General features: G+C 35.6%; 1 protein-coding gene across 1 annotated transcript in view; it reads left to right on the top strand.

The window, feature by feature from the left end:
* The window catches only part of LOC114334869 (lachesin-like), a 352,894-nt gene extending 343,475 nt beyond the window's left edge, over positions 1 to 9,419 (top strand). Inside the window, exons 6-7 of the mRNA XM_050643143.1 lie at positions 4,668 to 4,830; positions 9,057 to 9,419. Of these exons, the coding sequence (XP_050499100.1) occupies positions 4,668 to 4,830; positions 9,057 to 9,276 (383 nt within the window). The 3' untranslated portion in view covers positions 9,277 to 9,419. The remainder of the gene's footprint in view (positions 1 to 4,667; positions 4,831 to 9,056) is intronic.
* The last annotated feature ends 2,924 nt before the right edge of the window (positions 9,420 to 12,343 follow it).

Below are 12,343 nucleotides of genomic sequence, written 5' to 3'. Positions count from 1 at the left end.
CAATTAAAACTTCCCCTGTTCCAGTGTTCGCATATATCAAAGTTTGTCTGACTAGACACCCTTAAGCTATTAACAAATTTTCAGCTTGCTATTAATCAACTTTTTTTTCATACGCGGGATCCAGACCTATAAGTTAAGTACATGCAAAAGAGTGTATATTTAAAAAATCTGACGATTTCAGAGGGGCGTAAGGAAATGGGCGAGTCAAAAAGTTTCACAAAAAAAAAGAATATTTCGCAAAATGAACGTCAGATCGACAAACTAAAAACTTTGTTTTCAATATTTTTCAAAAATCTATCGAATGATACCAAACATGAACCCACGGAGAGGAGTGGGGGGGTAAATTTAAAATTTTAAATACAAATCCCGCGATATTTCGCAAAATAAACATCAGATCGAAAAATTTAGATATTATACACTTATTCAATAGTTTTGAAAAATCTATCAAATGGTACTATACGTGAGCGCCCAAGGAGGTGGGGTGGGGGTTACTTTAAAATCTTAAATAGGAGCCCTAAATTTTTATTGCAGATTTGGATTCTTTACGTAAAAATAAGCAACTTTTATTTGAAACATTTTTTCGAATTAAGGATAGATGGCGCTATAATCGGAAAAAACGATTGTTTGGAAAATTAAATTAAAAAATGGGAAGTCCCCACTAAAATTGAAAATTTTACATAACTTATTTTGGTTTTGGAACCTAATAATCACAACCCAATAGGTTCCCACTGCGCTCGAGTTACTGCACATTTAGCATACTTTGCTCCCCTACTATATAGTTTAAATGAGATATACTTATTTGCACTGTTTTTTGGTACACTTTCATATAATCAAATATCCTTAAATTTCGCGTTGTCATGGTGATGACATGTGAGCAATAAATTACAACAAAAGTTTTGACAGTTTTGTGGTTTGAAAGAAGTTTGAATTTTTCAATGTCGAAGTTCTAAAAATTGTAGAATATAAATTTATTCCAGTGACGAAGGGTTGCCGTTTTTTATTTGTTTATCGTAGATAAAATATTGTATGAAACTGTCCGCAAAAAGCATTCTTCACGAACTGTTTCATAAATAACTATTTTATTTTTAACTATGTAATTAGGGCCTTTTATCACTTAAAATAACTACATTAATTAAAAGTATTAGCGTCTGTGAATACTAAAAGGTTTCTTTTAAAAACAAAACTACTTCTTTTGAAAACTCTGTTCTTGTACTCAGAAGAAGACTTCATCCCTTCACGAGATTTCCGTATAGCTATAGCTGATAATATCCTTTCATCGTACATACACTCTGTCAACTCAATCCCAAGGACTTTTCTTATCTTCGCTTTTCTTTGCATTTGTTAAACGAGACGAGTGCATCAAAGTTTTGCTTTATAGAAAAACATTGTTCCAAAAAATATACCGTTTTTAGTGAAATAAAACTTAACAAGGACTTGATAAATGAATAAAGAGTTCAAGAATCAAAATATACACAGTAAATATTTTTCTTGGGAAGGAAAAACCTATTATTTTAATAAACTTAAAAGTTGAGTTAATTTTATTTTTCGACATCATTCGACAGGAATTTGAAAGAAAGGATCGTCGAATTTACCAGAAAACGATAATAACTTACACGGGGCCAATTTGGCCCCTTTAGACTTCTATGGTAGATTTGTTAAAAAAAACCATTAAATAAATTTAGTAAATAATATTTTTTTGTTTTAAATAAGGCTTTGTATCAAAATATTAAAAGTCATAAAATATGAAAATATTATTGCCTCAAATAAAAAAACTACAATAACTTCAAATCGCAACAGGGACCAAATTGGCCCCTCCGGCTTTCTAGTGTTAAATGAACATTCCAAATACTCTGTTTTTGTCCTACTAAGTTTTAAACCTTTTTCCTCCAGAGCTTGTCTCCACTGTTCCAGTTTTTGTTCTCTCTTTCACTATTTCCTACTAACACGACATCATCAGCATACATTAAGCACCATGGAATGTTACCCTGTAGTTTCGCTGTTATCTGGTCCAAAATTAATGAGAATAAATACGGACTAAGCACAGAACCTTGATGCAATCCTACTTTCACATGAAATTTATCAGTCTCTCCCACACCTGTCCTAACACTAGTCGTTACTCCCTCATACATATCCCTCACAATCTTTACATATCCATCAGGGACTCCTTTCTTATTGAGTGCCCACCACAGAATCTCTCGAATAACTCTATCATATGCTTTCTCAAGATCAATGAATAACATATGAGTGTTTGTTTCTTTACTCCTGTATTTTTCCATCAACTGCCTTATAATGAAAATTGCATCTGTTGTTGATCTACCCTGCATAAAGCCAAATTGATTCTCTCGGATATTTCGGTCTCTCCACGTATCCGTCTATCAATTACTCTTTCCCATATTTTCATGGGGTGGCTAAGCAGATTTATAGCCCTGTAGTATGTACATTGTTCTATATCTCCCTTGTTTTTGTAAACAGGTGCCAGTATACTGCTTCTCCATTCGTCTGGCATTTGTCCAACTTCCATAATTCTATTAAATAGACCTGCTAGCCACCTTGTTCCTGTCTCTCCCAATGCTCGCCATACTTCCCCAGGAATATCATCTGGTCCTACCGCTTTTCCTTTCTTTATTTTTTGAAGCGCTTGAGCCACTTCCTCGTTGGTTATTTTGGTGACCATTGCTGCTACTGTCTCCGTTGACTCTACAGGCTGTCTGTCAAATTCTTCATTTAATAAGCTGTCAAAGTAATTTCTCCATCTCTTTTTGACATCCCTTTCGTGAACTAGTATTTCATTATTTTCATCTCGGATTCATCTAATCTGATTAAAATCTTTTGCTTTCTTTGCTTTCTGTTTGGCTATTTTATATATCTTCGTTTCGCCTTCCCTGGTATCAAGTTGATCGTATAGGTTTGAATACGCTTCTGCTTTGGCTTTTGCTACTGCTACTTTCGCTTCCTTTTTCGCCACCATATAGTTTTGAAGATCTGTGTCGGGTCTGGTTTCTTGCAACTTTTTATATAATTTTCTCTTCTCTTTTATTTTTCCTTGAACTTAGTTTGACCACCACCAAGTCTCTTTATCCTCAAACTTTTTTCCTGACGTTTTCCCAAGTATTTCAATAGCAGTCTCTCTAATACTACTGGCCATTGTTTTTCCAAATTGTATTAGGGCTTCCTTTCATGTTCCAACATATTTTTTCTACTATTCTTCTCCTGAATAGACCTTCTTTCTCATCTTTTACCAGACACCACTTGATTTTTTGTGGTCCTCTCCGATATTTTTGTTTAGTTTCGCTTTTAACTTCGATGTCCAGAACAAGCAGCTTATGTTGATGGCTTACTTTCTCACTAACTATTACCTTGCAGTCCTTGAATTCACGTTTGTCTTCTTTCCTTATCATGAAGTAGTCTATTTGGGATTGATGTTGTCCACTTTTGTAGCTAATAAGTTGAGTTTCTCTCTTTTTAAAGAATGTGTAAACAATCGCCATATCCATTATTGTTGCTAATTCAAGCATGCCATCTCCAGCTTCATTTCTAGTTCCAAAGCCTAATCCCCCATGTATTGCTTCGTATCCTGCCTTGGTTTGGCCCACATGTGCATTGAAATCACCTTCTGTTATAACTTTCTCCTCTGACGGAATATCACTCAGGACGTCTCCTAATTGGTCATAGAAAGCTCTTCTTTCATTCTCACCCAGACCTGTTTGAGGAGCATACACACACACACAACATTCAATACCTCTTTATCAATTACAAATTTCACTGACATCATTATATCTCTCATTCTTACAACTTCCACTACGTTATCTTTCATTTCACTATCATCAATTATACCAACTCCATTTCTAGTGTTACTACTCCCTGCATACCACAATTTGTAACCTTCGCCCAGTTCTTTCGCCCTAGGTGAAGGTTACAAATTGTGGTATGCAGGAAGTAGTTAGTACCTGTGGCCTGTTTCTTTTAGATTTTGCTAATTTGACACATGAATGATATCGTCCCTTTCCATTTTTCGATGGTGTTGGAGGTATTTAAGGGGATTATTTATAGTCCACTGTCAAGTTTTTATAAAAGTATGAGGAAATGAATTAAATTATAGAAATGCTAATTATGCCATCTAATAGGGCAGTAGTACGCCGACAACTCCTAATTATTTGAGATTTTTAGGAATAAAGGTATTTAGAAAATCGGATGTAATGCAATGTTGTGGATATTTTTAAAGCTCCTTGGTCCTTTTAGGGTTAAAGCAGCAACTAGCGATTAATCAAAACGAAATAGAAAAGTTAAGAGAGCTTTATTTTCTTCTGTATTTCAGAATAAAACTTGGTTTTATTCTGGATTAATCGATAATTTCTTTATATTAAATTGGATCTTTGTTTTCAATGATTTTCTCTCGGTGATTAAAACTCACTCCTTTAATTTTATAGTTTAGTCTAATTTTGTGTCATAAATATTGGTTGATTCAAGCAAGAATGTTATTCTTTTATAACAAACAAAAATGAAGAAGAGAGGATGTTTTTTAATAACAGAAATATGGGTTGATACAAGCAAGAATGTTCTTTAAAAACAAAGAGAAATGAAGAAGAGGAGAGGATTTTTTCGTCGATTTATTAGTTTTTTGTGAGACGTCGTAAAAATTAATTAACAGCAACTTTTTTTGCTTTCAGAAATACCAGGTCCAACTAGAGGATATAGTTTATCGCTAGATGAAGAAGACTACAACGACCAGTTTGGATCCGCTGAAAAAGAACAAGATGAAGAAATATCCAACAGTGTGTTGGAAAGATCAAGATCTGCGTCTCAGTACTCGACAGTTGAAACACCATCAAGGTAAAATTTTAATTTTTCATTATAATAATTCCCATGTTTTTTAATACACTATCATTATATTGCTATTATCATTGGTCCTAAAGTTGTAGTGGAGCTTTGACGTTTCCTAATATATTTAGTCCATTACAAACCGTTGCTAAGTTGACCTGTCAGTCTTCCTCTCGTTCTCGTTTATAGAATATTTTTATCTTCATCTTCTCCATTCCTATAATTTTTCACAAGAAGAGATATTACAGACACAGAGAATTCTGTAAAACGCAGGAATGGGGATTCTCAAAAGAATTACAAAATTATTCTAACCAAATGAAAAGAGTTGTCTTCACAAGAGATTTGTAGTTAGAGCTAAGAGTTAGGTTGGCTATGTGCTACGTTTTCTCGACTTTGTTTTTGGAATGGAAGCTTGGACATTTAATGCGGCATCAATGAAAAACTGGAATCGTTCGAGTTGTGGGTGTATAGAAGAACTCTGAAAATATCATGGACAGAACACGTTACAAACAAAAAACTTTTGAGAAAGATGAATAAAGAAATGGAAGTTTTAAATACAATCAATACAATCAAAAGAAGAAAATTGGAATTTCTCAGACATATTACACGTGGAGAAAGATACAATTGGCTCCAACTCATAATAATTATCATGGCTGCGCAACCTGAAAGACTGGTATGGATGTGCATCAAATGAACTTTTCAGAGCAGCCGTCTATAAATTCCCAATAGCTATGATGATTGCCACCTTCGTCGCGGAGATGGCACCTGAAGAAAAGCAAAGAATCACAAGAAATACGCTGAGAGACCGAAAAAGGTGTAACGAGAACAAAACAATATGTATAGTGTATAGCCGAGAGGACACTCAATAGAAAAAAAGAATGGAGCAATCACATTGTAAATCCACAGATTATCTCTCTCTCCTGTCGTTTCCTCATTACTGAGGATCGTGATTTCTTCCAATATTCCTAACAATGTTTCTCCATTGGTCTCTATTTTCAGCTGCTCTAAGAGCTTCGCAAAATGAGTTTCCAGCTGAATGCTTTATTTGGTCAGACTCTCTAGTTGGTGATCGTCCTCTTGATCTTCTCCCCGGAACGTTTCCAGAAACAATTAATCTCTCCAAACTGTCGTCACCTCTGCGAACCATGTGACCAAAGAATTGCAGAATTCGTTGCATACATATTGTGGACAACCTTTTTTTAATATTGAGTTGGTTTAGAATGGAAACGTTTGTCCTATGAGCTGTCCAAGGTATGCGCAGCATTCTTCTCCAGCAGCACATCTCAAAGGCATCAATATTTTTGGCGCTCGCATGCGCGAAGAGTCCAAGTCTCTGCTCCGTATAGAAATATTGAGAATACAAGGACATTCACCAGTCTCATCTTGATATTTTGAGAGAGAGATCTATCTTTCCAAACTTTAGTTAGGCGACTCATCGCATTTTTAGCCATACCAATACGTCTCCGAACTTCTGATTCACAGTTACCATAGTTAGTTACACTAGACCCGAGATAGACAATGGTGTTTACTATCTGGTATTCCTGTAATATGTTAGTAAGTTGAATAGTGTCAAATCTGTCGGCCACCATTATTTTTGTCTTAGCTTTATTGATTTTCAGACCAACTTTATTGCTTTCGTACTCAACTCTTCGCAGAAGATCAAACATTTCTTGCTCATTTGCTGCTATAAGTGTAGTGTCATCAGAAAATCTTAAATTGGAGATTTTCCTACCAGCTACTGTTACTCCACCGGCCCATCCTTCTAAAACCATCCTCATGACATGTTCAACATAGATGTTAAATAAGTCAGATGACAACACGCATCCTTGTCTAACACCTCTCTCGGTCTTGAATTGGTTTGAGAACTTCTGATCTAGTCGTACTGTCGCTATATAAGACTGGTACAGATTTTTAATAAGTGTCACCAGGTGCATTGGTGCGCCCATTTCTATTAAAATTGACCACAGATATATCCAGCTTACACAATCTAATGCCTTTTGGTAGTCAACGAAGTATATAATTATAGGTACTTGAAATTCTCTAGACTTTTCAATGAGTTGTATCAGGTTCAGGATTTGTTCCCTTGTACTTTTACCCTTTACAAACCCCGCTTGTTCCTGGGGTATTTGGTAATGTAGATAGGTTTTTAATCTATTTTTGAAGATATGCAACAAGATTTTACTAGCATGTGTTATTAGTGACAGTGTGCGGTAGTTTTTACATCTGGTAGTAGTTAATTTTTTGTGTAGTGTGATATAAATTGAGGTACACCAATCAGATGGCCATTTTCCTGAATTCCAAACAGTGACACAGGTAGAATGGATGATATGCAATCCTTTGTCACCTAGTAACTGTAGTATTTCATATGGTATTGAATCAATGCCTGGGGATTTATTTCTCTTTAGTAATTTAATTGCATCTTTGACTTCAGCGAGTAAGACCGTAGGTTCTCTAGGGTAGTCAGAAGGCCACTGATTTTCTGCTGATACCTCGTTATTTTTATATAGCTCGCCACAGTAGTTCCGCCATGTTTAAAATATTTCATCAGTATCGGTCTTTAAATTACATTCCTTATCTATTACAGACCACGTTTGAGGTTTAAATTCTCTGGTAAGGAGTTTGATCTTCTGAAATAAGTCCCTCGGTTCATTTCGATAGCCATGTTCCTCTATCTCTCTGCATATTTGGGAGATGTAATCAGCTTTATCTTTGCGGCACTGATTTCTAATTTCTCTCGATAACGCTCTGTATTCATCGTTTGTTCCGTATCTAGTTTTATGTTTTTTCTGTGTTGAATCACAGTCCACGTATTATCGGATATCCATGGCTTACGGCTAGTGGAAACCGCTGCCTCACAGTCTCTTGCATCCTCGATTACCTTATCTTTGAGATAGATCCAAGTGTTCTCAGGGTCACTATCTACTTGGTCTAACGAAAGAGCATCTTCTAGGTTTTGTTGGAAGTCATTGGTTTTTTATGGATTTAGAGACATAACTTTTCTCTGGGGTCTTCTTTTGGGGACTTTAAAACCAAGTCGAACGTTCAATACCAGGAGTTGATGATCGCTTCTACAGTCTGCGCCAGGATATGTTTTACAGTTGATAGACGACTTCCATCTGGATCTTATTAGGATGTAGTCTATTTGATTCCTTGCTCGTCCATCTGGGCTGCGCCATGTGTATAATCTCCGTGGATGATGTTGATATAACGTGTTTGTAATTGTAAGATGTTGTTCTACACAGAACTCCACTAGACGGTCGCCATTCTCATTTCTCTGTCCCAGTCCATTTTTGCCCAGCACTCCTTCAATATTTTCATTAGATGGCCCCACTTTGGCGTTAAAATCTCCTAAAATTATGACGAGTTCACGATTCGGAATAGCTCGAACAGTTCCTTCTAGACGACCATAGAACCTGTTGATGTCTTCTTCTTGTGCAGCTGTTGTAGGAGCGTATACCTGGACAAGGTGTAGGGTATTGGTGGATATTTTAATTTTAAGGGATATTATCCTGTCATCAATAGTATATATATCCAATTTATCCAATTTATATTTATATTATATCCACAGATTATAGTAAAGGACAAATCACCAAGTAGTAGAAGGAGTTCTGGCGACCGCTTAAAAAAATATAGTGACAATCTTCCGTATAGGCGACAACCCACCAATGAAAAAGCAAAATTGCTTATTTAAAGGAAGAAAAGACGAAAATATTAATATTTTTTCTATCATAGAACCTTTAATTTTATCAATATTAGTATCTACATAATGTCTAAAATAATTATTCTTAAAAGATCATCCAGTAGATTATTGTAATAGATTAAGTAAATCCCATAGTCCTTTAATCTTCTTATTAAAACTGATTACGAGGCGTTTGTTATTAAATTTGCAAGCTTTCCTTCGTCACACACGAAACAACTTTTTCGTGTGAGAGTTTCGTCTAAATATTTTATTTCTAAATAAAACACTTAACTGAAATCGTTCGGTCTGTCCATTATCGATCGTTTATCTCCTCTATTTTTCAAACCTCGTACAGACACTTCACCAGCGGTCCTCCGTTTTCATTCCGACCCTAAACACCAAGGGTCCTTGCCTGAATTATTCACCTCTCCAATCAAAAACCAACTAAACTAACCAACTACGAAATCAATTCTGAAAGTGCCTACTATAGAAGCAAACACGACCCATCTGTAAAATTTATCAGTCGCCATTAATTTTTAATCCGTTTTTCTTCTTCCAGGGCCAACTACGTCGATAGCCAGAACGTGGTGATCGCAGTGCCAAGTGTGTCACCCTCGTCAGCCGCGTCGATGCTACCATCTCGTTTTGACATGGCACGCTCGGTAGGATTTGTCTTAACGCTGTCCCGATTCCTCCCAGTGCAATCGACGGGATCGCTCATTGTTGTTTTGGCGGCGATTGTGGCTTTGTTCCCGTATCTAATGGCGACAATGATGTGACGATTGACCGTTAATGAGGGTTTCTTGTAGTGACAATAATAAGACAGAGAGACCTTTGGTCCTTGTTCCTTTTTTGAACGGTTTGTCTGCCATTTTATATTATTAACAGCTCTCCGTTGCTAAAAGAAATTAACTGTTTTTTTCTACTTGTTTTATTCTCTTTGTTTTGACGTAATAAAGAATCTTTATTGCATTTTTGGGAGCTGGAAAATTCTAAATTAAACTGGTACTTGCTTAGACTCCGAAATAAAATATTTAGGAGTGTGCGAAGTCTAAAACTCTTTTAGTCGTTTTACTATGTTGGAGTTAAAACAAAATAAAAATAATTTTAAAGTATATTTCTTTTTATTAGATGATGATTAAAAAATTTATTATTATGAGCAGTATTACAGAAGAAATTATGTGTACTATAAAATTTATTTATGCAGAAAATGCAGTGGCTTTAACAACTGAGAAATAAACAATGTTGCCTGACTGCTTACGGCTTACACGGTTTTTTGTTTGTAAATACAGTAGAACTCCGATTATATCCATGCGTGGGTTATCCGGGCAGCGGATTATCGGTATCTTGGTTTCCCATTATTCAAATTGAATTTTTCAGGTTTTATCGAAATAGCGTCACCGCAAATAAAAAGAAAGGACCTTGTGCTAAACGCCTATTTTTATGAGAAGCCAAAACGGAAAAAGTATAATGAATGAAAGAGACATTAAAAACAGAGGATGAATACCATCATCATTATTTGGTTCTACAACTCTATGTGAGTCTTGGCCGCGTTTACTATTTCCCTCTATTGTTGTCGGTCCTAAGCAGCTATTTTCGATTGCTGTACTCCCATTTTGCGTAGATCACTGGCTACTGCGTCCTTCCATCTCTTTCTTGGGCCACCAACTGACCTTTTGCCATCGGGCTTTCCCAGAATGTGGCGTTCAGAAGTCGTTCGCCACTCGACCTTAGCACGTGACCCGTCCATCTTATTCGGTTTGCTTTAATGTAGCGTACTATGTTTTCATCTCCATATACTGTCTGGAGTTCATAATTGTGTCTTCTTCTCCATTCTCCTGTTGTCTCTTCTCTGCAAGGCCCATAGATATTCCGCAGTATCTTTCTTTCAAGTACCAGTAATTTTGTCGTTTCCCGCTGGTTCAGAGTCCATGTCTCGCTTCCATACGTTATTGTGGGGCGGATTATTGTGTTATATAGTCTTATTTGAGGAAGAATGTCCAAGTATCCGTATCCATACCCAAGAAGAAGTTAAAAATATTATAGAGAGCTTAAAATAACAAAAGTCCAGGAAACGACTTCGCATATGAAGTACAGACCAGAAATGCAGATATTATCGAAAAAAGATGAAATGAAGAAAAATTACGAAAAAATGGTAGGAAGCAATAGTATGTCCCACTCACAAGAAAGTAGATAAAAACGAAAGCAAAAAATTCAGTAGCAACGTCGTACACAAAATATTGCAACGCATATAAAGAATATATTAGAAAACGAATGGAAGATGCAAAATTATTGGATGGGTTTTAAATCAGGCGTGTTTTAGAGAAAAAAGAAACGTAACAGAATATATTTTCTTGTTGATAGACTAGAGGAAAGCTAAGAATATCCAGAACGGTTATTAGACTTATAGCAAACTTGTGCATCAGAGACATGGACATTAAATAAAAAACAACACGAAATGGTGCAGACATGGAAACGAAAAATACTAAGAAAAATGTTTGGAGGAAACATGGACAAGGGCGTTTGGATCAGAAGTACAAATGAAGATCTGAGAGATATATAGGGTGTTTGGTAAAGAATGGGTCATACTTTAGCCGTAGATTTCTGAGGTTAAAATAGATCGATTTAAGCTAACTTACCTTAGTACAAAAGTTGATAATAGCCGAAATATAGGGTGTCAAAGTTAAATTTTATTTTATTTATTCTTGAATATTTCCTGACAGGCATGGGATAACAACACAAAATTTGGTAAGCGAGGTTTTTTGGAACGAGAAATCTAAATTCGCCACCAAAAATGATGTATTACCCAGAGGGCGCCACATACGTCTTTCAGTGCTCATTTCATATGTTCAGTTTTTTTTATCCCCCACTCTACATACTTTTTGAATCAAAATTTTTATTCTCCTAATATTTCTACTCAAAAAAGGTGTACTAAATTCATCTCGCTAAACTCAACTGTTTTCGATATAAACGCATTTTGAAGCTGCGATACAACATATTTTTGTGCATAATATCATTGTAGTTAGACCCGAAAAATAAACTTGAAACTATAATAATTGTGTCAGTTCTCATATTTATGTCATTGCATCGCACAGTCTATTTGAAGAAATTTGCGATACATTTTTGTAAATTTTTATGCTTTAAGTTATTTTTCGGTATAACTACAATTGAAACATGATAGACTAATGGAAATCCTAAAAAACAAAAACCTAGACGAAAGAGATTTAAGACTAATAACACACCTCTATTACAATCAGCGAGCAATAGTAAGAATTGAAAAGGAAATAAAGAGAGGAGTCAAGCAATGCTGCATACTATTACCTCTATTATTTAACGCTTATTCTGAAGAGGTAATGCGAGAAACTCTGGAAGATGAAACAGTCGGCATAAGAGTAAATGGAGTCTTAGTTTACAACATCAGATATGCAGATGATACAGTAATAATAGCCGATATAGTTTACAAGAGCTGCAAAGGCTCATGAGTAAAATAGTAAGGTGTAGTAGGGAGTAAGGACTCTCTCTCAATATCAAAAAGAAGAAGTTTATGAAAATTAGTAAAAACAACCATAATACTAACGAAATCTTGATAGTAGAGGGCCAGCAGATCGAAAGAGTAAAAAGTACACTTACCTAGGAACACTTATAACAGAAAATAATGACAACACTGCAGAAATAAAAGTCAGAATCGAAAAAGCAGGTTCTAATTTTATAAAAATGAAAAAGGTCCTATGTAGCAAAGATTTAACATTAGCTCTTAAAATACGCCCAACAAAATGTTACGTCTACAGTGTTCTATACTATGGAGTGGAATCATGGACGTTAAATGTAGAGACAATGAGACGACTT

This window comes from Diabrotica virgifera, chromosome 2 (genome assembly GCF_917563875.1).
Source record: "Diabrotica virgifera virgifera chromosome 2, PGI_DIABVI_V3a".
Taxonomy (NCBI): Eukaryota; Metazoa; Arthropoda; class Insecta; order Coleoptera; family Chrysomelidae; genus Diabrotica; species Diabrotica virgifera.
The sequence above is the reverse complement of the archived record's forward strand: the minus strand, read 5'-3'. Positions and strand labels throughout refer to the sequence as shown.